Source organism: Acomys minous (genome assembly GCF_964271855.1).
Source record: "Acomys minous genome assembly, chromosome: 11".
Lineage (NCBI taxonomy): Eukaryota > Metazoa > Chordata > Mammalia > Rodentia > Muridae > Acomys > Acomys minous.
The window spans coordinates 32,759,084-32,786,899 of NC_140492.1; the positions used below are offsets into that span (position 1 = coordinate 32,759,084).

The 27,816-nt window shown below is 40.7% G+C and overlaps 1 protein-coding gene across 3 annotated transcripts in view; it reads left to right on the forward strand.

The window, feature by feature from the left end:
• Nucleotides 1-27,816, forward strand: part of NSUN3 (NOP2/Sun RNA methyltransferase 3) — a 102,764-nt gene that overhangs the window by 793 nt on the left and 74,155 nt on the right. For all 3 annotated transcript variants that reach the window (XM_084801228.1, XM_084801229.1, XM_084801227.1), the window contains exons 2-5: nucleotides 155-264; nucleotides 11,444-11,784; nucleotides 20,604-20,758; nucleotides 21,619-21,740. In XM_084801228.1, coding sequence (XP_084657354.1) covers nucleotides 155-264; nucleotides 11,444-11,784; nucleotides 20,604-20,758; nucleotides 21,619-21,740 — 728 coding nt within the window. The remainder of the gene's footprint in view (nucleotides 1-154; nucleotides 265-11,443; nucleotides 11,785-20,603; nucleotides 20,759-21,618; nucleotides 21,741-27,816) is intronic.

Below are 27,816 nucleotides of genomic sequence, written 5' to 3' on the forward strand. Positions count from 1 at the left end.
AGGAGTTGGAACAGTGTGAGAGGCCTTGCTTATTATCAAAATACGTTGTATCCATGTATGAGATTCTCAACGAATAAATGTCATGTTAATGTCAGATTTCAATAAACTTGTGATATTACAGTGTGTCGTCAGCAACTCTTTCTTATTATCATAGCTGAAAGCAAAATCAGAGGGGAAGCTTGCAAAACAGATATGCAGAGTTGTGTTGGATCACTTTGACAAACAGTATTCCAAAGAACTTGGGGATTCCTGGAATGCGGTAAGGTTAGTATGACTCGTCTCTTGATACTCTGGCAGAACATTGGAAGTCTGTGTATACATCTGATGAGAGCAGCTCAATGAAGGTAAAGACAGAATAAAGGTGAAGGCATCATCTGGCTGCCTAATGTTTGAGCTGTAAATTGTTTTTAATTTGTAAAATGTACTACATCTTAAAACAGTGCTAAGGTAAAAAAAAAATCCTAACTTTGAGGAAATCTAACTTTCTGAAATTCAAAAAGTAAATCCTTAAAGCCTGCACTCCTCTGTCTTAGCCAAAGTCATCCTTTATTTGGCAGTCATAGTCACTTTTATGCCTGCATTTGGAACACATATTCACAAGTACCAATAAATCTAAGTGTGTTTTTAAAAATAAGTAAATAATGCAGGAAAAAGTGGCAGAGGGGTCTGCATTGTGCTGTGGTTGAGTTGGCGGGAAGGGAAGGCACTTGACATAAAGGCTGGCAACTGGAGTGAGGACTGTATTGTAGGCCGGCTTCTGACCTCCTTGCTCAGTTGTACTCCGTATGTGCTGAAATAAATGCAGTAATTTTTAAGTGCCATATATGTATTCGTGTTTTGGTAGTGAATGGGATTTTGTATGGAGCGCTGATGTGTATAAATACTACCCCCTGGAGTACAAAGAACAGTATAGCCCTGTCTACATACAGTCTTTTCATGGAAGGGGCATGGAAAACATCCCAGAAACATGCAGCAATAATAGGGTGTGTTATTTAATGTGTGGGTGCCAGTGAAAGCCACTGGTGACTTTGGAATTAACTTGGCAGAAGGAACCAGACATTCGAGGCTGAGGGAAGATTGCCCAATCTATTTTGCATGTTAGGAAAATTAGTATGAGTAGATTATCTGAAATTTAGCTCAGACAGTAATCTCAACTGATTGTTTTATACCATGTCTTCTGAGATTCACTTAATAATATTCCTTCTTTTCTTTGAACAACTTTTAAGGATATTTGGACCAAAGATCAAGTCTTATTAATAAAGATAATAAAATTTGAAGTCATTCAAAAATGATTTTAGGAAGTTACTTTATCTAGGAAACAAATATAATATGGAAATGCAACTTTTTTGGACAGTGCTACATTTCATAATGAGCCTTCTATCAAGGAAGGCATGATAGCGAAGTATATAATGAATTCATGAGGTTTGTAGGATAAAGAACCACACAGTTTGCATGAATATTGGGTACAAACTATACCTACTTAAGATTTTTGGTGCAGTTTTTCTTCTGAGGCTATATCACAGAGTTAAAGTAATTTACCTAAATTCATTTAGCTGGTTAGTAAATAGAGTTGGGACTTTTGACTAGTCTGTCTGAGTCCAGAAATCCCACTACTGACAGTACCGTGTCTCATACCTGGGATATAATTAGCATACATGGATGATTTAAAACAAAAGATTTGCAGGAAGTATTTTATCTGGAAACGTTTTAGTAACCTGGCCATTCATAACCTGTAATGAGTTGATTTTCTACTTCGTATACCCAGAAAGACTGATAAATTACTGTTTGACCCTGAACAAAATGAGCAGTGAACCTCAAAGCCATTTAATTAGCCGTGCCTTCTGCTCCATCTACCTCTTTGGTAGGATTTCATGGTAATGTAGGTTTTGCATAAACATGTACAAAATTTGCCATAGGCAAAAATGAAAGCTATCTTAGAAAGGTACTATGGCCATGGAAGGTACCAGGGGAATAAGAACAGTTATATGTTTGTTTTATAGCCAGCTACAAACATAATGTTGTACTTCATTTAAGTATTTTTCCTTTCAGCATTCTTCTCCCGCCTCCCTCTCATCTAGAGAGTAATTCACACTTCTGAGATTTCTGTAGCAGAGGGAGAGACATGGGTTCAGCCTTTGCTGTGCTTGCGTGCAGCTTGTTCCCTTCAGTGCATTCATGTGACGTTATCTTAAACTACGCAGTTCTTTTCCAGTGCATCCCTGTGTCTTCTAGTGATTGCTCTTAGGTCTCCCATTCAACATAGTCACATGCATGTTGTTGTTTTCTAAACCTATGTTCCTTCGAGTTCTCTCCTTTTAGACCCATCACTGTGCCTCTTGCTTCTTCACTCCACTATACCTTTAGTGTCTTTGTAATAAAGAAACTTTACTAGGAACTAAGTCGTGGGTTTTTCCTGAGCTCCAGAGAGGTGACCTCTAAGTCCTTGAAATGGACTGGTAATGCACTGATAAGGGTCAGGTGTTTACCTGGGGACTTGTGCCATACCTGCTGGTCTAGCAATATGATTAGCAGAGGGAGTTGTGGACCACAGATAAGGGGTGTTCAACATCAGAGCTGCTTGTGTCTAATTAAAGTTGCCTATGTGGATGGGCAGTCAGTTAAGTCACCATGACAGAATCTAAAAAAAAAAAAAAAAAGCTAGGTTTTGTGAGCATTGTTGGTTGGCAGTATTACGTCACATTGCTGTTAGGAAAAGCTGGTCTTCTCGTGTTTCTACTGGAGCCACACATTCCTGTTGTCTCTTCCCATGACATATTTGAGTTGGAGTGCTTTTGCTGTAGTACATCGTGCCCATGGCCACATGCACGGCAATCTTCATTGTGTTCTCTATGAGTTTTGGAACCTGGGAGTGGCCTCTGGGATCTCTGAAGCTGTAGTTGCTGTGGAAGCTGCAAACAAACTCTTAGCAACTATCTCTGTGTATTACCACAGATCACTCCCGTCCCTAGCAGAAGGGAAAATGGCTGCCAGAGGCTGAGGCGTCTCTGTAGGAATTGTTTTTATTTGGATACCTATAAAGTCCTATCATTGCATTTTACTTTGCCTTCCTCGGCTCTCTCATGTTGCAGGAGCCACCATCTCCCAACTTTTGCGCCTTGTTGTCCCCTTACTTCAGCCTCCATTGCCATGGCACTGTGCTCCCTCCCCTGGCATGGCACAGTGTTCCAGGTGACACTGTCATCATTTTATTATTTATTTATAAATGTTTTAAAATATTTATTTATTTATTTATTTATTTATTTATTTATTTAGTGTTCTGCCTGTGTGCCAGAAAAGGGCACCAGATCTCATTATAGATTGTTGTGAGCCACCATGTGGTTTCCAGGAATTGAACTCAGGACCTCTGAAAGGACAGTGCCCTTAACGTCTAAGGCATCTCTCCAGTCCCACTGTCATTTTAGAGCCAACGGTAACCCTCTGTACAGCCCTCTGAGGTACAGTAGTCTCCACTCACAGATAGTCAAATAAGTTGTGAAGGAAGAGAGGGCTTGTGCGTGATTCTTAGTCACTCTGTCCTGCTGCTGTAGTCCATTGCGTCCCCCTGTCCTCAGACCCTTGTTAAGCCTTCATTATGTGTGGTGTTGTATTTGAACCAGAAATCTTAGGTGTGAAGAGGCTCCTTTGTGCCTTTGGTACTATATATTCTGCCTCCTCCTTCCTTACAGTACATAAGAGTGTGGGTTCAAGTCTGACAGCATCTTGTAGCATGCAACCTAGATAAGTTATTGAAAATCACTGCCACACTGACCTGCTCTGTAAGACAAGCAAAATAGTATATATTCCATATAGTTATTTCAGAAGAGAAAATGAACTTTCGTAAATGTATCATCAGTGGTCCTCAACCTTCCTAAAGCTGTGACACTCTAATGCACGTCCTCATGTTGAAGTGACCCCTAAACATAAAGTTATTTTCATTGCTGCTTCACAACTGTCGTTGTGCCGCTGTTATGAATTGTAATGTAAATATCTGTGCTTTAGATGGTCTTAGCTGTAAAACATTGCCAGGAAATCTCTGAAGAATGGCAACTACAGTGTGTTTCCATGAGTCCCTTATTTCTGAGACCAACCCTCAAAGTGGTCCAGTGAACCCCCTCTAGTGGACAATGAGGACATTAGTAACAGGACTTGTCTTTTTTTTTTTTTTTCCCAACCCTGGAAATTTAAACTGTAATAGCTACTGTGCAGTGAGCTTTCATCACTGAAGGGGAAGTTTGGGTATAGAACAGAATAGACAGAATAGTAGGAGAAAAAAATGTCACAGAAAAGCTAAATAAAGGAAAAGGGGGCTTGAGGGTGGGCCTGGGAGGAGAAGAGGGAGGGGGCTGGGATCAGGCTGTGAAGTGATAAGAAAGAAAAAGAAAGAAAGAAAGGAAGGAAGGAAGGAAGAAAGAAAGAAAGAAAGAAAGAAAGCAAGCAAGCCCAAAACCAATGAAACAAAAATGATTACATTATTAAATAACATATGTCCAAATATGTAATTTTTCAGTGCTTTCATTTTTTAGACTTGACTTTTGTTAAAATAGTAATTACAGGGCTTAAGGTATAACTCAGTGGTAAAGTGTGTAGTCAACCTCCATGCAACCATAGGTTTCCTCATGGGCATCAAGAGTGAGAGTAAAAGGTAAGAAATCTGTGAATAAAACTGATATTTTTTTTTTTTACATTATCCATAGCTTAAGCACCTGAAGAGAACTGAGTTACAGCCCCCTTACAAGCCAGCTGAAGGAGTATAGGCAGGCAGACCACATGACTGCTGCTAGTGTGACCTCACTGACGCTCTCCAAGCTCAGTCATTGCTGTGTGAAAGTTTAGTTTACTGTCTTTTAAAGTCACTTTGCACAAAATCTAAACATAAAAACTGTCTATTGTACATAGACACAGAATATGGCCAAAACATAGTGTTTTATTTAGGGAATGGATAAATAAATCTTAGCATAAGGTAGTGATGACTTGGCATGTCATAGTAAGAGTAAGAAGTGAGTTACAATGCCTTTCATAGGGTAGACAGTCACAGCAGTCTCTAAGCCCTTTCCAGAAGAGTGCGCTCCCATCTGCCTAAGCCAGTGCTTACGCTCCTTTCCTGACGTGCCGTTCTCTGATTCTTCTATACCAGAAGCAAAAATGCAACAAAGCAAACACACATCTTATAATATACAATCACAAAGAGAGCCATCCCTTCTCCATCCTGACTTCTATATAGCATTTCATTTTAAAATTCTTTTTAGATTTATTTTGTTTTAGGTGTATGTGTATTGCTTGCATCTGTGTCTATATATACCATATGTACCTGAGAAGGTCAGAGGAGGGCATCCGATCCCTGAAAGTGGAGTTACAAGTGGTTATGAGCTACCATGTAGGTACTGAGAAGAAAGCCTGAGTCCTCTATAAGAGCAGCAAATGCTCTTAATCTCTATTTATCCAGTCTTTATAAAGCATTTTCCTAGGATGTCAAAATCCACATGTGTCCAACATGTGGGATGTCAGTATCAGGCATTAGAGTAAATGAAACTTGTTTGACAGCTGAGAGGTTTTCCAGGGTTTGATTTCAACTAAGCTAGGGATTGCAGTTGACAGCTCATTAAACTATTTTTGGTAATAGATCAGTAACTGTTTTGGAGATGTAACTCAGAAGAATTCAAGGTAGGAAACGTAACAAGAGTATTCAATTTTTACAAAACATTTAATTTTAACTGATTTAAGTGGGAAATTTCTCAGATTTATAAAAGAGCAACAGAAGTATAAAATTGATGTTGAACCCTGAATCATTCTAGCAAAAAGTAATATTTATTCATGGATATGTGGAAACAAATGCTTATTTCATTAATATACCAGTTTGTTTTGTTTTGTTGGTTTTTCAAGACAGGGTTTCTCTGGGTAGCCTTGGCTGTCTTAGAACTCACTCTGTAGACCAGGCTAGCCTTGAACTTAGAGATCCACCTGCTTCTGCCTCCAAAGTGCTGGGATTAAAGGTGTGCACCTTTCTATCAAATCTTACTCTTATCTTTAAAATATGTCAGATTTTAAGCAAATTTGTATTAAGGTTACTGATAATAAAATCGATAAATTAACATTTTTACACTTAGTGATTTAAGACCACTGGGACAGCAAACATTATAGTACATTTGAAGTGTGTATTTGAGTGGGCATGCCAGGGAAGTGTGAATAAGAATGGGTTCCAGTCATAAAAATACATTGGAAAAGGTTAAAGAAAGGAAGAATATATTTCTACTTATTGAAGAAGTATTAGTGCAGGGCTGGAGAGATGGCTCAGAGGTGCAGAAGACTGGCTTCTCTTCCAAAGGTCCTGAGTTCAATTCCCCAGCATCCACATGGTGGCTCACAACCATCTATAGTGAGATCTCATTGCCTTCTTCTGGCATGCAGGCATAATACTATATATATATATATATATATATATATGTATATATATATATATATATATATATATATCTTTAAAAAAGAAAACTGTACATGAGATTTAAGTAGACAGTGACAGCTGTCATGTCACTTCACCCAGTTCCTCAGGATGTATTTATGTATATGTGTTTGTTTAGGTTTTTGAGACCGTCTATCTTGCTGTGTAGCACAGTCTATCTGAGACTCAGGAGTGAGGAACTGAAGGAGTGATGATACTCTGTACCCTCCTCACAGATTTTAAGACATGTTTGAAATTACCATATAACTTATACATACTAGGTTTCATTATGGCATTTCCACAGTGTCCCTAATGTGTTTTGATTATATTCTGTTGTTGCCCTTCCACTCCTGATAATAGCGTTTTCCCCAACCACTCCACTTCTATTGTCCTGTCTTGTACATATATGTATGTGTTTGTATGTGTGTGCAAGTATCTCTGTGTGTGTGTGTGTGTGTATGTCCTAATGAGTATCATTAAGATTGTCTTTTGGAGCATGGCTTACAATTTACAGAAGCTTGGGCAGCTTACCAGTGGCTGCACCATTGAAGAAAATGTTTCCTCTAACCATTAAGTATGTATAAGTCTTCCAGAGTCGCCTTTCCTTCTAGGACAAGATGCTGACTGGCATGGTCTTGTGCAGTTCTTGTGCATGTAGTAAGACTGCTGTCAGTTCAAGAATGCAGCAGCTATGTCATGCCAGGAAGTCGGCAATCAACCCTCACCGCTGTCTTTCTCTTTGTTCTGCTTCTTCCAAAATCTCCCATGAGCTTTGGAGAGAGTATGATATAGATGTGCCATTCATCGCCAGACATTCAACAGTCATTTATCCTCAGTGCTCTGGCCAGTTAGGCATTTTTACCTTCACTGTTGACTACTGGGAAAAAAGGAAACAACTTCTCTCACCAAACTGATGGCACCGCTATTCTATGTGTATTAATAGTTATATCTTGGTCATTGACTTTGAAGGTGCCAGTCATGCTGGCTTCAGATATACATGGTTTTTTCTGACCTCAGAGACCAGTAACTGAAGTAGCTTCAGACTATGTAGTTGTGAATCCTAGGAGGAGGAGGCCTGGAGTCTGGAACCCAGCTATTTGGTCTCCTTGAATTTTCTAATCCTACCTGTCCATCCATCAAAGCTGTGTTTTATTAGTAGCAGCTCATTCATTGTGTGTGTGTGTGTGTGTGTGTGTGTGTGTGTGTGTGTGTGTGTTGTGTTGTATCCGACCCCATACCTGCCATGTGGAGAAGGCACTGCTGCCATGTTCAGCAGTGGTAAGCTGGTGCACAGGGGAGCTGAGAGCCCTAAATTGATATTTGAGGTACCTTCCAGGGCTCTGGTGTACCACCCTCAGCAGCTCCTAGCAGTGCATCATTGCACTGGTCCAGTTGTAGCTGTTGTGTGGGGCAAGCTATTCTGTTGTTGAAACGATAGGCCTGCCTCAGTACACTAGGATAGACAAGCTCTAGGCCTTTCCCTATTGTGCCTCTAATGCTGTAGGAACAGAATTTCAGGGGGAACCATTCATGATAGACACTCAGAAGTTGAAGCAAGAGTTCAGTCTGTACCTCAGAGTGACATAGTATCTCAAAAGAATGTTTTCCCCATGAATTCAAACAGCTCGGGTCTAGGTGTAGATCATGAGGGACCCCAATTTTACTCATTAAAACATGAGACTTTTATATTTTCCTAGTTCATAAATGAAGGACAATAATTTCTGAAGACTTCTGCCCTACCACCGCAGTGTTTATTTTCATATTTCATCAGGCTCTCTCATTTTTAAGTCTATGAATAGCTCCATATTAGTAGCCCAAAGTTCTAAGCATCACTATGTGTCCATGTTATTCACCACAAGCCAGTGCCACAGTGGGATCTCCGAATGCCAGCGCTTCCTCACACCCGAGCATGTGCACTCGCCTTTATCCTGGACCTTTTTTTCCCCCTCCAATTAGCATGTTAGCTAACAGACAAAAACCAGGGATGTCCCTCAACTAGTAGCCTTCTTAAACAATATTCTTCAAAGGAAATAGGATTAATAATATTACTAAGAGAATTCAAACTTAAATAAAAACATTCTTCTTATAGTTGGAAAGACTGAATGCTGTGACAGTGTTAATTCTCCCTAAAGTTTAATGCTTTTAATATAATCCTTTATTGAGCTTTCTATCTACATGATTCTTTTACTTATTTTCCTTTTTATTCTCACATACAATATATCAGACCACAGCCTCGCAGTTCCCCACCAAAATTCCCTAATTTTGAGGGGTTTTCACTCTGGCATAGTCTGGTCTGGGACTCGTAGCCCAGTCTAGTCTCACCCTCTTGACTTTTGGGATTATAGTATGTGCCATGATCCCTGGGTTACAAATTCTTTTTACCTGACGAATTGATTCCTAAATTCCCTTGAAAGAATAAAAATCCAAGAATATCTTCTGGAGTTCTGAAAGAAAAACACTGTGTCTGAGGCCAAACAGTTGCGAGTTCTTAGGAGATGTGTAGGTGATAAAAGCTGGGCCAGGCCAGACTCTCGGCATTGAGCAGATTCTCATCTAGACTGGGAAATAGGAGCGATACCCACATTCATAAACTGTATAGTGACGTAGTCTCAGTTTGGGGTCTATGTTAAAGCCATAGTTCCTGAAGTGTGGTCCTAGAGAACAGGGGTCACCGTACCACCTGCAAAGTAGGTAAAAAAGAGAATTTCTGGCTCTGGGTGGGGTAGATAACTCGTTGGGTAAAAGTGCTTGCCAAGCAAGCTGACCTCAGCTCAGAGCCACTGAATGCTGCTGCACACATCTGCAGTCTCAGTAGTGCCACAGCCAGATAGGGTGGAGCAAGGAGGATGGTTTGAGAACTGGAGGGCCCAGAGTACTAAGTGCAGCAGCAGAAACAAGAGAGTCCCTGCCTCCAGTAAGATGGAACGTGGGGGAGTACCGACTGCACGTGCGCACTGAGATATATATGTGCCCACACTTTTGCACATGCACCACACACACACACACACACACACACACACACACACACACACACGTAAATAAGTCACCAGTTTTCTTTAAAAGAAACCAATGTTGTATGCTTGCAGGGTCCATTGTAAGCAAGAGGCAGTGGAAAGCGAGAGCAGCCCACATCTCAGGTGTAATTGAGATTCACATGGCATGCATGAGTCACAGGTGTTACGTTTCAATCCCGCCATTTCTCACATAAGCAACTGCAGGGTGAGTAGCAGCTGGAATTTATTTAATTGACCATGGTTAATGAGGCTCCCAAGTAACTCAGCCAGAAAGGTCAGCTAGTAAATAAATTAAATGTTTCCTGCTGCATCGTCTGTTGGTTGATGTGAGCTTGTGATTGTCAAGAGACCTAATTGTTGGATGGCATACAAATCTAGACAGGTAAAGCTGCTGGGGAAGCCTGCACCGTAAGGCCATAAGTGATGCTTAAATCATCCTTGGATCTGTATCATCTGAGCCTCTTGTCATCTCATTAATTCCATTACTGGTGAGTTCCTCCCCAAAGTTAGCTTTGCAAACCCCTTATTGTTGGAGAAGAGCTTAATGCTTACCTTTTCAACACCCCCTCCCTTTTTTTTCTTTTTGGTGATAGTACTTTTCCTCTACTATAAAGAGTCCCTGGCCTTAAATTTGGTAACTTAGGAAAATCCTTCTTTGTGCAAATACGGACAGAGTAAAAACCGTTTTTCCTGCATTTTATTTTTTGAAAGATTTATTATTATTAAATTTGAGCCCGCACAAGTTTATGTGCACCATTCATGTGCAGGAGCCTTCAGGGACTAGAAAGGGGCAATGAATCCCAAGAAGGGAGCTTCAGACAATTGTGAGTTGTTATGTGGGTGCTGGGAACTGTAAGCAGGTCGTCTCCAAAACCAGTAAGCATCTGTCTAGCCTCCAACAAAAACAAATTCTAGGCATGCTGCCTTGGAGGGCAAGAGTTCAGTGGGTATGGAAACAAAGGTAAGCTAAGAACCATTTTCCTATGGTCTACAGTTTAAGGAGCCACAAAACACTGTGTGTGTGTGTGTGTGTGTGTGTGCATGCATGCATGTGATCTTTGTGTGGTGCATTCATGTGAGTATGTGGTTGCACCTGCCTGTACAGGTGTGTATCTGTGCACATACACACATGCAGAGGTTAGAATGGAAATTTCGGATGTCTTCCTCAGTTATGTTCTGCCTTACAGCCTTGAGATAGGGTCGCTCACGAACTGGAAGCTTGCCATTAACTGGCAGGGAGCTCAGCTGTCTGCTCCGTCAGTGCTGGGGCTCCAGGCACGCATAGCCTTCCTGACTTTGTACCTGGCTGCTGGGAAACCACATGTCTGTAAAGCAAGTTCTCTCACGTGCTGCCTCCTTCCCAGCCGATTTGCAATCCTTAAACATTAATCAAAATTAATTTTAAATGAGCTACAGTGAATAAAATAATATTTTAAATAAAGACAATGTGACCACATCAGAGCCTTATGAGGAGAAAAGAAAAGCCAAGAAGACGCTTCCTGCGTTAGTCAGCTTTTTGTGTTGCTGTGACGGTAAGTTACAGAAATGATGTGAAGTGACGGATTTCTTTTGCCCGTAGATTCAGAAGTGTCAGCTCACGTAGATGGGAAGAACAAAGCCTGGATACAGAAAAGGGAACGGGAGGGGCCGACCTTACCTCCCCAGGGCACGGCCTCAGTGATGGCTACCTCCCACCCAGGTCCCACAGCTGACCTGTCATCATTCCCAATTATGCGACAGTATATGAGCCCACCAGAGATCGATTGATTAGGCAAGAGCCTCACCAACTGATTTTCTCACAGACACACGTAGTGGAGTGCATTGCTAAGCCTAGTTGTTTCTCAGCCCAGTCGCTGTGGCCGTCCAGATTAACCAGCACAGCTCCTGTCTGGAGAATGAGGTGCAAACCTACGGTCACATTCCCCCTATTCATCTTTAAAATTGCACAAGTTCATGACCCTGATACTCATGTGTTGTTCTTTTTCTGTCATAGGGATGTTCTAATATCTCCCTCGCTGTGGCAATATGCCGTCCTCTTCAACAGATTCAATTATCCCTTTGAACTGGAAAAGGACTTACAGTTGAGGGGCTATCACGCCCTTCAAGGGTCTTTCCCATATTATCCTAAATCCATGAAGTGTTACCTCAGCCAAACTCCAGACCGAATGCCTGCAGAAAGGCATCGGACTGGACACTTGAAGAAGTACTACCTCCTCAACGCTGCTTCTCTTCTGCCAGTCCTGGCTCTGGAACTGAGTGATGGCGAGAGCGTGCTGGACTTGTGTGCTGCTCCTGGAGGGAAGTCAGTGGCTCTGCTGCAGTGTGCTCACCCAGGTACTGTCTGTTCCTCTGTGCCCCTCGCATTGCTTCACACCTCAGTATTTCAAATACCTTGAAAATATATGAGGACAAATCTGAGAATGAGTATGCTGAGGTCGGGAGCCTGAATAAGAGTTAGGAAACCGGAAGATACAAGCGAGGGATAACAGGATGTAATCTGGATCAACTGTAATAAATTAAAAGTTAATGTAAAAAAATGAGTTAGGAAACCATGAGGAAGAAGGAAAACTGTAGCCAAGGATACAGTGTGAAGAGCATTGATTTCAAGCTGTTGGGCTACAAAACTACATTTTGGGTACATAAATCTCCCTGAGAATATAAGTGAATGCTCATAAGCTAATTGTGGAGGGTTTTGAGATTTTCATTTGTTTTTGTGCTTAGTTTCACTGGGGATGGCACTTGGGGCTTCTCTCAGGCTGAGTAAGTACTCTGCCATTGAGCTCCTTGTACATGAGAGGTTTGTCTGGATGTCACTGTCATAGCTCTTTGTCACACACACACACACAAATCCATTTAAAACCATTATGTTGTGTTATTCCTTAAGCCTTTCCTAAAGCAATTCTCTTCATTGTAATGTGTACGTAGTTTCAAATTTTTGAACATTCTCATTTGAAAAAGCAGTAAGAGGTGAAATTATTTTGACATTTTCCAGAGTACTAAGGTAATGACGCACATGACCACAATAAAGGTGCTAGAGGAAGTGTTTTACACTCTCCCTTTCCTTAGAGCTCTTTGAAGTTATTTTATTCCTAGAACACAGGCCAAGTTCTCATAAGCACATATGGCAAGAAAAGATAGCAGTAAGCAGTGCAGTAAGTTCTTCTATAGTGGCGTTATTTATTGTTGCTAACATTGGTAGAAGGTCTAAGAGCCAGTACAATGTTTGCCATGGAAACACAAGGACCTAATCAGCTTTGATTCACAGCACCCACATTTACAAGAAACTACTGTGCAAATTGGCTTCTGCCTGTAATCTTAGCACTGAGGAGATGAGGAGACAGGAAGCTCCCTCTACATGCTTGTTCAACCACACATGTGCACACACACACACACACACACACACACACACACACACACACATGAACGTATCCACACACCCATACATGCACACAAAAAGGAAGTCCATTTTGTTGTGACTTTCTTAATAATATAGGTGATCACTTTGTTAAGAATTTTAAAACCATTTGTCCACAAAATTCAGGAATTCCTTGTTTTTAATAGCTGAGTAGTATTCCATAGTGTAAATGTACCACAGTTTCTTTATCCAATCTTCTACTGAGGGACACTTAGGCTGTTTCCATATTCTGGCTATTACAAATAAGGCCACTATGAACATGGTTGAGCATATGTCCTTGTTGTGTACTGGAGCATCTTCTGGGTATATTCTAAGGGGTGGAATAGCTGTGTTTTGAGGAAGCCCTATTCCAAGTTTTCTGAGATAGCACCTGATAGATTTCCAAAGTGGTTGTACTAGTTTGCATTCCCACCAGCAATGAAGGAGTGTTCCTCTTCTCCACATCCTCACCAGCATGTGGTGTCACTTGAATTTTTTGATCTTAGCCATACTGATGGGTGTAAGATGGAATCTTAGAGTCGTTTTGATTTGCATTTCTCTGATGACTAAAGACGTTGAGCATTTCTTTAAGTGTTTCTCAGCCATTCAATATTTCTCTGTTAAGAATTCTCTGTTTAATTCTGAGCCCCATTTCTCAGTTGGTTTGTTTGGTTTTGTGGTGTTTAATTTCTTGAGTTCTTTATATGTGGATTGAACTAGAAATGATCATAATGAGTGAGTTAACCCAGAAGCAGAAAGACTCAAATGGTATATACTCACTTATATCTGGACACTAGCCCAAGGAGCATGTCCTATGAAAGTCTTCACTTATCATGAAAGTGGGATAGAGGGGAGGACATCCTATTGGGACTCTCCATGAGAGAAGTATGGGAGAATGGGGAAATAGAAGGATCCAGAGGGTCCTAGAAACCCACAAGAAGAACATTATGGTAGGCGGATTTGGGCCCAGGGATTCTGCTCAAACTATAGCACCAGCCAAGGACAATACGTGCAGTAAACTTCGAACCCTGAACCAGATCTAACCAATGGATAGGAGAGTTTCCACAGTTGAGTGGAGAGTGGAGAGTGGAGACTGACTTTCATATGAACTTGGGTGCACCATATTTGACCACATCCCCTTGATGGGGAGACCTGGTGGCACTCAGAGGAAGGATAGCAGGCTACCAAGAAGAGACTTGATACCCTTTGAGCATATACAGGGGGAGGAGGTACTGCCCAGTTACACTCAAAGGGGAGGGGAGTAAGGGGAAAATGGGAGGGAGGGAGGAATGGGAGGATACAAGGGATGGGATAACAATTGAGATATAATCTGAATGAATTAATAAAAAAATGAAAAAAAAAAAAGAATTTTAAAACCCTAATTCCAGCGTTTCTGTTAGTTATTAGCTAGTTAGTCTCTGCTATGTAGATGTTAGTTGTTCTAGATGAGGCAGAGTTCAGCTCCAGTTCTGTTTGGTTGTGTTTTATGATCTTACTTTATTTATTGTTCACACAGATTAAAAAAAAAAGCAGTAATACTGAGGGCTGTGCTATAATAGTAACATTGGTTGTTTAAGTTCCTTCTGAGTTACGGTTGCAAGCAGGCAGGTGCAGCAGGCATTATTTTAACAATCTATTAGGTGAGCACTCTTTAATATATTTTTTCAGGTTTTAAAAAAAGATTCATCTATTTATTTTATGTTACAAGTGCTCTATCTACATGTGCAGAAAAGGCCATCAGATCACATTATAGATGGTTGTGAACCACCATATTGTTGCTGGGAATTGAATTCAGGACCCCTGGAAGAGCAGACAGTGCTCTTAACCTCCGAGCCATCTCTCCAGACCTTTTTTTTTTTCTTTTCTTTTCTGTTTTTCAGAAGTAAAATTGAAACCCATTTATTTACTTTCTTAGTTGTTAACACACCAATCTCTCAACAAAGAAATCACTGGCTTCTTTTGTCTTTTCTTTAGTTCTTTAAAACCTTGTGTATGTGTGGGGCACACAAACAGGTACACAAGGAGGTCAGGAGGGAGCTTTGGGTAGCATGGGTCTGGAGATGGGTGCAGCTGTGAGCTACCAGCCAAGGGCAAACTCTGGTCCCTTAAAAGAGCAGCAAGAACTGTTACTAGCTGAGCCTTATCTCTAGCCTCTTGGTGTTTTAGATGCTACTTTTTTGATGTACTGTAGACTTCTAAATCCTAGCACATTTTTCTCAAGATTATGGATGAGTGAGAAGCTTGCTTTTATTTATAAAATTGGTGAGTGCCCATGTGGAAGATGCCTTTAGGAAGTGGATGATCTGAAATGTGATTTGTTCAGATCCTCCAAGCTTGCCTGTCTCTTAGAAAGGTATTCTTTTCCCCAGGGCATGCATCTGATGCTTGTAGACTGCTAATTTATTTCTTCCTTTGAGAACATTAGCTGTTTGAATGGAAAATTTTGGAAACATATTCAAAATGTGAAGCCAGTTGTACTTGGCAACATTTTAATAAGGCTACATTATTATGTTTATAAGCTGAGCTGTGCTTTTGTGGAATCACTATTATAAGATTTGTTTTCCACCCCACTCTTGCTGTGTTCCTTGATGGTCTTCTTAGGTTGACTCTTACAAGCTTACTAATTTTAGGTATAGAATGTTTAATATCTTAAAAGGTGGAAGAGAAATATCTGAATCTAGTTCCATTTTGACAAGTGGCATTAATCTTAAATCACCTCATGTGTAGCTTATAGATACTTTACACATTTGTAGTGAGGAAGGTGATGGCTCAGGAACCCTAAGGCAAACTGATAACATTGTAGGACTTAGAAAGGGGAAGAGTCTTACATCAAGGGCAGTGAACTACCAGCAGTTCAAGTGAAGGACCTATCTATCTAAGTGGGACTAATGAAAATGGTTCCCTACAAGGCACTGATGTCTTCATGTTGATGTTTAAAGCCCGAATTTAGTTAGCCACGGTATTCAAATGTGGAATTCAGAAGCCGTGCTAGTCAGTGCTTATCTGAAAGCAGAAGTTAAAACGATGGCTATACTAAGTATGCAGTTTATACAGTGAATTTCTTGACATCCACACTGGATGTTATCCTAGGCAACAAAGCTCAAGGCTTTGATGAAAGGGTTTAAGATGATTAAAAAAAATCAGTCGACTTGTCTGTCGATCCAGCTGCTTTCACCTATACCACAGTGATGGACTGGCCTCCTCCTCCTCCTCCTTCTTCTTTTCTTTTTTAATTAAAACACCTTTGCAGTGTGCTGTTTTTTTTTTCCTGAAAAAGAGCAATTATGACCCTAAACAGTAAAACATGAACTGTTAACTGTGGATGATACGGTTTAATGGAGTAGCATGGTCAAGCTTCTCCACAAGGGCTGTAGCCCATCTGGAGTGAGGTGCTCCTTACTGCCAGGGGTATGATGTAGACATCTGGTTAACCTTCGGTAGTGGGAAATATTAGGATGAGCCCTTTGTCCAGTGATGCTTGCTTGCCCTTTAAGCTACCCCTGAATAGCTATAGACATTTCTCCCCACCTTTATATTGTTCTCAGTATTTTCTCTTTACTTAACCTCTGAGGGCTCGGTCATAATATACTTCAAGGTGAATTTGGTTGTGTTTGTGATGTGACCATTGATTCTTGCACCTTTCTCTAGATTTGGAGAAATTTCTAGTGAAGTCTGTTCTACCCCATCAGCATTCTCACTTCCTTCTTGAACCCCTGCGCCTCATATATTTGCTCTTTTGATAGTAACATCAAATTCTCGCCATATTTCTTCATTTCTCACCCCCTTTTTATTTACTTTCTTTTTCTTCAACAGTATATTTTCAAATAATGTGCTTCAAGGCAACTGGCATTTTGTTTGTCCCATTCAGCTGTTGCTGCCTTCTTCAATTGCATTTAAGTATTTGTTTGACATTTCGAGGAGTCGCTTTAATCTGCTGTTTCTGCTTAAGGTGCTTCTTTGTGTTTTCTGGAAGCTTCTCAAGGTTCCCTAAAGGAATTACTTTTAGCTCTGCTCATTATGCAGGCACTGCTTGCTTTATGGTCCGTATCTTGTCTTACTTTATCTATTAGATGTGATCATGATTCTGTGAAGATTTCTGAAACTTGACATACAGCATAGTCTGTTTAACCATTGGGTATTTCTCCCAGTCTTTGTACTATAGCTGTGTATGTGTCTGCTCTTTCAGGAATTCTAAGTGGTTAGCATGACTCTGTGGGCCTTTCTGGTACTTCAGCACTAGATGGCTCCCTAAGTCTGGATTTATTATAGTTCCACTGCTAGGTTTGGTTTTTGTTTTGTTTTGTTTTGTGTTTTTGTTTTTGTTGTTGCTGCTACTGGCTCAGCTCCCTGATTCCCCAAGCCACATTTTGTCACACCCATAGGTATGTAGTTCAGAATGGACTAGAGGGACCCTGAATGTAGTAACTTGTCATTACAGACCTTGCTCCAAAGCTGGAGTGGGCCCATTTGGCTGAGCCACAGTCACTGTTGATGGTCAGGCTCTAGAGCTAAATCTGGTTCTGTGCCACACAGGGAAGGACAGAGCCAGGCTCTTACTTGGTGAATTCATGCACACCTCCCTTCTCTTTCCTTAAAAAGTCAACCTCCTTCTGTCTTTACCTTGACTTGTGTGTATGTGTGTTTTGGGGGTGCACGTGCACACTTGCCAGGGCACACTTGTGGAGGTTTACCTATGACTTGCAGTAGACACCTATATCCATAACATGTGCATCCTGGGGACCAACTTTCAGGAGTTAGTTGTCTCCTTCCTCTTTGCCTCTATGGCTCAGACTCAGTGCCAGGCTTCGTGGCAGACGCCTTTTCCCACTGAGCATCTCACCAGCCCAGTTACCTCTCTTCCCATGCCTTGAAGTGACAGCTGCTCCCTCTGATTTGTCCAGAGTCAGGGAGGAAATGGAGTTGCTAATTCCGCGGTTAAAAACACTGTAACCCAAGCCCGGTGAGGTGGCACACACCTTCAATCCCAGCACTCAGGGAGGCAGAGGCAGGCGGAGCTCTATGAGTTCGAGAACAACCTGGTCTACAGAGCAAGTCTAGAACAACCAAGACTACAAAGAGAAACCTAGTCTCAAAAAAACAAAGAAGCCAACAACCAACAACAACAAAAACCACTGTAACCCTGGATTATACCCAGAGCCCAAAGCCTACCAAGACCAGCATAGCACTGGGGCACTGAGACTGACATTGCTATATACTGTCTGTTCCTTAGGTGGATTTATGTCCACAGTCCAGAACATCTATAACCAGCCACAGGAGATGTTGGCAAGGTTAGAAGTTTAACTGATGGTGGCATTAAGGCAGGTGTGGGAGCTCTGTCCATAGGCACTGGCCTGTGGCCTGGGATATTAGAATCTACCCCAGTGTTAGTTTTACCAGCCTGGCACTGAGCTCTTGCATCGGTTTTAACATATTGATAACAACCTCAGCATACCTCAAATGTGTTATGGAAAAGAAATCAAAACAGTGCCCTTGGAGTAGTTTTACCAAGAGCAAGCCCAGATTTGAGTTCTCTACTTCTCTCTCCCTGTGTCTCCCGTCATCTCTCCTGGCTGTAACCTGTCTGCTCTGAGTCTGAAGCTGTGCATGGCTGACTGCTGTCTTGTCTTTTCTGTCCGTGTGTCTGTGTCTGCGTCCGTGTATGTATCTCTAACAAAGATTGTTGCTCGGTATTTATTTCAACAGCACAGAAAACATGCATGGGAAGGGAAGAGGGATGCAGAAATTTGGAGCAGAGTTTTACAAGGGATGAAACTTTACTGACTCCAGCTGACCCTGACAAACAGTGCAGCAAACATCACTGCAAACAGACCTATCACCCGATATCCATGACACTTCCGATATTCATTGGGAATATTTGCTTTATAAACTTGCTTTTAGCTTATCTTTTTTCAGCATTCATAACCAGCACACACACACACACACACACACACACACACACACACACACACACACACACTTTTATAGACCAGGGGCACGTACATGTATATATTTAAGATTTAAACTATGCATTTGCTTATATCATAAAAGTCTGGCTATTACGTTTTTCTCTTAAAGGCAAGTTAAACAAACAGGCTTTTTTATTTTAAGATTTATTTATTATGTATACAATATATTATATACACATGCAGACAAGCCTGTATGTGTGCCTGCCCACCAGAAGTGGCCACCAGATCTTATAGGTGGTTATGAGCCACCATGTGGTTTCTAGAAATTAAACCTAGGACCTCTGGAAGAGTAGCCAGTACTTTTAACCTCTGAGCCATCACTCCAGCCCCACAGTACTCAGTCTTAAGTACTTATCTAAAGATACCACGTCTTAAGGAACCTCAAAGTGTATTGTTAACTCTGCCTGTGAAGTTCAGCAAAAGTTAGTATTTTTCATCATGAGAGATACATTCATAATAATGATTGTTATGAGTTCTAAGGGAAATTCCTGTACTCCTCTGTCTTACACACTAGAAGCATAAGCCATAGGATGTGTTTGTTTGTTTGTTTGTTTGCTTGCTTGTTTTTTTACACCAAGGTTGTGGGAGGGGCATAGAGTTCTTCCCTGTACTCCTAAGCTTGATTTCAGCTAGGCTTCTTCTGATTTCACAGAGACAGATATCCAACAGTGTCAAGAATGTATTTGGTGGTGACATACTCACAAGTCTGTCCCACAGAAGTAAACACCTTCACCTGATAGCAAGCATGACTCAGGGCTCGATTTCTAAGCTCTGACCTGGGTGAGGGGAATTGGATTCTCTGTGGCGGTCTCAATGCTGTGCTCCAAGGCAAAGCGTTCAGTCATCTGCTCTTCGAGGTGCTTGGAGTCTAGCTCCCCACTCTGCTTCCTAAGGGTGGTGGACAACTGGGGGCAGCATTCAGCTGCCTGGCCAAGGAGAGTGGGTAGCCTCCATCTGCAGGTACTAGCCTAGGTGTGAGGGCTGTGAGTCTGACACAGGGTTTCACTGGGCCAGGCCATCCTACTGGGTTGCAAGTATAAGTCTGGACTTCATTCCTTTCCCTTTCCCAAGTAGGAGGGATTTTTTTCATTACACTGCCTAGAATTGGAGGGGTATTGACAAGGACACCTCTTTCTTTTCTGCTTCCTTTAGTGTTAAAACCAGACACTATCTTTCAGCTGGTTCCCCAAGCCCTTAAAAGCAGTGTCCCTTTGGGAAGACCAGCACTAAAGGTCTTCTTCAGCCACCATCTTGTTCTGTTTCTGTCACATTTATTCGTAACAGCCACTATGCAGGTATCCTTCTCATTTACCAATCCCCACAAGGAAACCAAGGCTGTCACTGAGGTAAGTACCTTTCCAAGGCTCTCACCTCACACTGTCTACCCATGTTTCTCTTACTGGGAGCTCATATAATACACACACACACACACACACACACACACACACACACACACACACTATATTACCTTCATTTAAAATGAATGTGGTGTTGTACCTGTACGTGAGTTATTTCTTATAAAGCATCTCTAGGAATAAATAAGTTTTCAAATTAAACTTGATTAAATAAACATGAGAGCTTCTGGGAAGGTATGAGGCATACCAGTGTGTAAATGTTTTATAAAATATGTATGTATTTTTGTTTCTAAAATTATCATAGTGTTTACTTATGAACTCTATCTCTATATAACTCTGATGCATTGATTTTTTTTTCAGAATTTATTTGCCAAAACTAGACATTTACCAGTTTCATTGCCTTGGAATACTTGGAGCTTTTTAATCCTTTGTATTTAGGTTATCTTCTTTGTAACGAATATGATAGCGTGAGAGTGAGATGGCTGAGACAGACGTTGGAATCTTTCATCCCACAGCCTTTGATAAATGTAATTAAAGTGTCTGAATTGGATGGCAGAGATATAGGAGATGCCCAGCCTGAAACATTTGACAAGGTACTTTTATTGTATTGTGAAAAACTGACAGATTCCCAGTGATACGGTATTGTGTTGCTCTGTTGTTCCTTTCTGCCTGCTTCCAGATGGTACACTTTCTCAATGCTCTGGGAGACTGTGATACAGTGAATGCGGAGGCATTTTTCATTTGATGGTTAATATGGTTCAGTGGAAACAGTGATGTTGGGTTTGGGGATTATAGAAAGTTTTCTATTTTCTGGTACCTCTGAGTTACTCTGGAAATGATCAGAACCACTAAAAAAATTGTACGTTTTACTTTAATTCAGTAATGTTTCATATCAGTATGACAGATAAGAAACCATTTCATATATTAAAATTGAAATTTTAATTCCTAAAAATAAACACTCACTCTGGGTTCAGTCGCCAATAGTATAAAATTTTACTAGGATAGAAAAAAAATACGAGTTCAGAAATGCAGTTATATTTTCTGAAGATGAGCAATTTTTATAAGTTTTAGCAGTAGTCATCAAGAATGTTAAATTCAACCAAGTGTAATGGTACATGCCTTTAATCTGAGTACATGGAAGGCAGAGGCAAGTGGATCTCTGACTTCAAAGCCAGCCTGGTCTATACAGTGAGTTCCAGTAGAGCCAGGGATACACAGAGAAACCCTGTCTTGAACCTTGTTTTCAATTAACAGATGCATAAGTCTGTTCATGTTCCCTCTTTCCACTGAAGATGTCCCATAGAACTTTTTGTAAACTGAGGCAAATGTATAAGAGGACTTGGAGTGCCCCATTGGGTCACTAAGGCCATGGTTTTCTTTGTGTGCTGTTTGTCATGTAGCCGTACCACATCCATCTAAGTATGTGTGCATTGAGCGCCTTTGTTTCCTCCAGGTGCTAGTTGATGCTCCATGCTCAAACGATCGGAGCTGGCTGCTGTCCTCAGACTCACAGAAAGCTGCCTGGAGGATCCATCAGAGGAGCAGCCTACCTGTCCTACAGGGAGACCTCCTAAGGTGAGGACTGCTTATTGAAGGCTTTTTTTTGGGTTCCAGATGTAACTCTGAGCTGCAGCCAAGCCTGTCAGGCCAGCAAACAGAACACTTCCTTGTAGATGTTCTGAGTAATTCTCCAAAGGTTGCAAGCAAAAAATTGTAAGGCATCTTTTTAAAGCTTTCATTCTGTATTGTCTCCTCCCCTCAGTGAGTCTTTCAAAAAACATCAAAGATTTTGCTAGGTTTGTCCTAGTCTCCGACTAGGTTTGTCCCAAGCCAAGGGCTTATCATACTATCTTACCAGAATTGGAGCAGCCTTCCCATGGAAGTAGTTTTGTACCAGGTTCATAGTTGGGTAATTTTCTGGACAAGTGACTCTCCTAGGAAGATTCACATTTGTCTTCCTCGGTTTTTTGTTTGTTTGTTTATTTTTTTTCTAAGCTGTTAGTAAGTGATGAGACTTCCAGCAATTTTTGTTTTTCATCTCTCATGAAGTATCATTCGTTGCTTTTTCTTTCTGGCATTACCAATCTCTCTGGATTTTCTATTTTATTTAATGCTTCCCTTCCCATTTTGTCTCAATTTACTGTTTTCTGCTTGCTTCATTTTTGCATACCTTTCCTCATTACAGCTCTTAAATATCTGCTAATTGTTAAATATTTTTCTATGTTAATATTACTTCAATCCACATTTGAAATAAATGTGACAGGATTTTGAAGTTTTGCTCTTTTTTCCTCCTTCTCTCCTATTAGTGTGTGTGTGTGTGTGTGTGTGTGTGTGTGTGTGTGTGTGTGTGTGTGTATGTGTGTGTGTGTGTAGTTATAGGCAGGCACATATATGGTAAAAGTATGGAGGCCACAGAACAATTTTTTGAAGTCAATTCTTTCTTTTCACCATAGATTCCAGGTATTGAATGCAAGGCATCAGGTTTGCATGGCAAATGCTTTTTACCTGTTCAGATACCTCACCTTCATAGAGTTGATAGCATCTCTTAAGATCTCTTCCTTTGTTTCTTCCTTCTTCTTTCCTTTGTATATTTTTTTCCACAGTATTTTGCTATGTAACCCAGCCTGGCCTCCAACACATTTCAAAACTCCTGCCTTACCCTTTTAAGTGTTTAGATTGTAGTCATGACCCATCATGTCTAGCTAAAATGTATTTTTAATTGTACTCATAATATTTGGAAATACTGATATCATAAAAACTATTAAATGATATAAGCCTCTTGGCCACACATCTAACCACATACAAGCTTTTTAAAGACAAGACAAACCATTGGGTTAACTTTGTTTTATATGCCTGTAGATGTTCTGCACTCATATCTATGTATATAAGTACATATACATATAGAACTAGATTAAAAATAGCGGATGTTATTATGTGCGTATGTTCTTTAACTTGTACTTTTTACTAGTAATATTTCAGTCTTTATATACGTATAGTTTGTTCTCAACTTCTGTTAACTATTTAAGAGGAACAGTCTAATGTATTATTTTCTTTCTCTTTCAAAAACATTTGCATGCTGTCTTTTGTCTCAATGGACAGGTATAATACAATTTTTCTTAATTATATTTATATTACCTTTCAAAATATATGATGCTACTCTATCATCTTAGTTACAGTTTACTTTGGTGACTGCTTACTCTCCTAACAATAATCTCCTCTCTACATTTGTGATGTTTTCTTGGCTTGTTCCTTACTTGAGGTTGTATATTATCTCTATATTTTCTTAATTTTTACTTAGCTCATCTCACAAAACTTGGTTTTCTTAAGAAGCTAATATCATTTTACTGTCTGATGGGTTCAAATGATACAACATCTAAATTGAGATTTCTCCCTAGCCTTGGACATGTGCACTCAGTAACCTACCAGAGAGCTCTAGACACATAAGTGTCAGTTAAGTTAAAACTTTAATTCATATGCTTTATTAGTCCCACTGCCAAAATCAATAAAATAAAAATGAAAACAAAAGCCTTACCAATCTGCCTGTTCTCTGTCTTAGTCGATGGATGCCATGTTACCATGTCCTTGCCAGTCCTCACTACACGCTTTCTCCCGTTTCCAGTCAATCCCTAAGACATTTCAGGTGTAACTGTTTACATCTGTCAACTCCATCCAGTTCTCTCAATTCTTCACAGCCTAACCTCGATAGTGCCAGTGTCTATCACCGAAACAATTTCAGCTGCCTTCTGACAGCTCTCCAGCGTGAGCTCTACCACTTCGTTGTGCAGAGAAGCCAAAGAGATGCATCTGACTTGTAAATCTGAGCCCTCAGTATCCTGCCAGCCTTGTCCTGCTTCCACCTTAGCAGCCAGATTTCCAGCTCTTTACCATAATAGTCAATCCACCTGACTTGCTCTTACTTCATTACCCTTCACTGTCTTAAGACTCTCCTTGTGCTCTGTTTCAGGCCTACAGCACCTCCCATAGTCCCTGCAGTTTTTTGGTCTGAGGTCTGCATTTCTTGTGTATTTTGCTTTAGATTAATTCATTCTAACCTTCCCTTCTAACTATTGATTCTTCAGGAATCAGCTTTACTATGCCTTTATTGAAGCCTTAATCTACTCAGTAGGACTAGGGTTGATTGATATTCTTATGATATCTTCACCTTTATTAAAATGGTGTGTGTGCGTGTGTAGTTGCTGTCCACTTGACAGTTGTCTATGGTTATATCCTTTCAACAAAACTGTAATCATCTTGAAGAATAGAGTTTTTATTTTCAATGTAATGCCCAACATATAAAGTAGATAATTGTTTAAAAAACAGTAAATTCCAAAGCTGGACTATTTGGAATACCCAGCTGTAATTACTCTGGCCAAAGTTAATCTGATTAAAATAATCTTGTTATCATTATTGTGCTGCAAGGTAGTTAGGCATAAATGTAAATAAATTTACATACTATATTTTGATTACTATAGTTTTTACATACACAAACCATGCCTTTGGTTTGACTTTATTTTTTCATACTAAGTTTTAAGATGTTATAGCATTTCAGTCATTATGAAGATTACCTCATACTTCCGTCTCTTATGACGTCAGAGCTGGAACTGTTCCTCAGTAGGCCCTCCACTCCCCTATCCTCTTAACTGTCTGAAAAAGATGGCTTAAGTTAGAGTAGATTGACAGGGCAGAAAACAGTGTCAGTCACAATCAGTGCCAGGTTTCATGTCATCATGTGTACCTGGGAAAGGCCATCACTGCCGCTGTCCTCCAGCCTCTCCTGTGAGCAGTGGCTGCAGGCTTTGCATGCCTTGCCTCTGATCCTAGGCTGCTCTGGAGGGAGATTACCAGAAGCAGCTAATATTCGTATCTGGCTAAGTTATAATGATGAGGAGGGCAAAGAGCCAAGTACATAAGCCTTCCCACATTTAAAAAATGATTTCCTGATACAGACAAGTCCTGGGGTTAGAAAGATAAAACATACTAAACAGTCTCTCCTTATCGCCCATTCTCTACTTGAGAAAAGAATGGATTATGGAAATTGTAAAAATCAGAGATATCATTATCATTTACAAAGGTGTTTCTTTGGCCTCTGTTTTTAATTTTCCTTGCATACTTTTCTTTTAAGAAAAGGTATAATCATTTTATTCTGTAATACGAGATAAATGGATTTACATGCAGTGTAAAAGAGAGTAATGGATATGTATGAGTGTCATTCAGTGTGTGGTTGCGGGGGGCCTGGATTTCCTGTCCTGTGGGTTGGATGAGCTGGTCCAGATGCAGCTTGCTTCCTGCTGAGAACAGACCTTGAGGTCAACAGTCCCAAGGTCCTGTTTCTCACTCAGGGCCAACTAGAGTGCTCAGGGTGAGGCCGGTGGCCTGGCCTCTAGGCCAGGTTCCTGGTCTCACTGGGGGAGGTGGAGAATGAGTCAGGGCCCACTCCCCCAATGTTAGAGGTTAGCTCTTTTAGAATGAGATGGCTGGCATCAGATGGCAGTGGAGACTTGGGAACTCCACCAGTTCCCAAGTCTCCACTTGGGATGATGATACCAAAACTGTTACAGCTCCTTGTTTGAGCTGTTGGCAGATGGGTGAAACTCACTGGCAGGCAGGCCCAGGCCTGGCAGTGCTTCACCAGGTGTCAGTACCATGCTAGGCTAGCTAGCAGCAATGGTGGAGCAGGCCCCATCAGCTGCAAAGGCAGTTCTACCATTGCTACCTGACCACCAGGTGTCCGGTAGTGGTTCCCCACAGAATAAATGGAGTCTCAGATGGTGGTAGTAGAGGAATGGCAAGCAAGAGAGCCCCTAAGCATGATAACCAGCCTTTATTTATAAACCTTGGGCAGTGGGGAGGGGTTTCAGGGTGAATGTGTCTGATTCCATAAGGCTAAGGATGTCAGGAAACTTAATTTACAGACGGTGGCACAAGACCTCATTTACATGCAGTAATAAGGGCCCTATCACAAGGAGAAAACAGGAATGTCTGCTAGGTATGATCAAAGGTCATTTGCTGGAGGCTAGGATCTCCTCAGCATAGGATAGGGCACTTTCAGGAATTCTCTGTGCTTGTTGAACAAGCTCCGTATCAGGAAAGGGTCATTTTCCTTGAGGACTTTGGTACACTCCTTACAAGATCTGGGGTTACCAGATCAGGTGGAGTGGGAACCCCACTGAGAAAAGGGAGTCCACCTTCATAATACCGAGTGCAAAGTGGCTATTGGAGAAGTCAGACTTCAACCTTATCCAGCAGAGCCCCACATATGAGTCTTGGCTAATTTGTCTGTTTCTACCATTATCATCTTCCATACTGGTGCCCCATTTTTGACCACGTCTCCTTGATGGAGAGGCCTGGTGACACTCAGAGGAAGGATAGCAGGCTACCAAGAAGAGACTTGATACCCTATGAGCATATACAGGAGGAGGACATCCCCCTCAGTCACAGTCATAGGGGAGGGGAGTAGGGGGAAAATGGGAGGGAGGGAGGAATGGGAGGATACAAGGGATGGCCTAACAGTTGAGATGTAATATGAATAAATTAATAAAATATTTTTTAAAAAGTAAAAAAATAAAGTTTTAGAAAATGAAAAAAAACAAACAAACAAAAAACAAAAACCAAAGAATTGACAAATCCTTGCATTTGTTTGCAAAGGGCATTTAGGAAAAAAGGAAGAATATGCTGCCTGGCCTGATACTGTGGATAAAGGATGGTACTCAAAAAGGAGAGGAGCAGTGGCTCCAGAGAGTGAACTAGACATGTTCCTCAGGCTGGAAGCCAGCACTCGAGAGGCTGAAGCAGAAGCATCTCTACTTGAAGCCTCTGTGAACATTCCTAGAAGTATTTTCATGATTTCTTGGATACCTAATCTTCATAGGGTTTAGAATTTTAGCTTTTGAAAGTTAATAGTCTACAGTCATATATTAATATTTATTTAGTGGAGGGCTTTATGTTAATTATTTTCTCTTTGGTTTTTTGAGACAGGTTTCTCTTTTCTCTGTCTAGCCTTGGCTGTCCTGTATTCATTTTGTAGACCTGGCTGGTCTTGAACCCACGGAGATCCTCCCGCCTCTGCTTCCCAAGTTTTATGTTAATTTCTAAAAAGAACTATTAGTAGATGTGTAAGTTGTCTTGTGTTTTGTTGGTGAGGTGTTTTCTGGTGCTGAAGATCAAAGCTAGAGCCTTGCAGATGCTGGGCAAACTTTCCATATCTGGCCTGAGCTCTGTCCTCAGCTCTAATAGTCTCTTATAAAAATCATTAAAAACAGATCTATATAAAGTATTATATGTAATCATGATAATAGTAATTTAATGTGCTGTTTTTAGCATTGATAGCTAAAACCATGAAAAGCACAGTGATCACAGAAGACAAATCTTCAAAGCATATGAGTTCAGTGCAAACTAAGTAGGGACTCTGGTTTATATGAAAATCTCTGTTGCATTTTTCAAGGATAAAGATCCAAATTATATAAAATTATATCACACAAACATCCCCTTAACTATTCTTAGAATATAAGATGAAAGGAAAAATTAAAGGAATAATTGAACATAACCCAATTGCTCATAGAATTCTGTCTAAAATATACCTTTATGATTGCTTCTCAAAATAAGTTCCAAGCCAGTCATTGTTTGTGCGTCATGTGTATATACATCTACACGA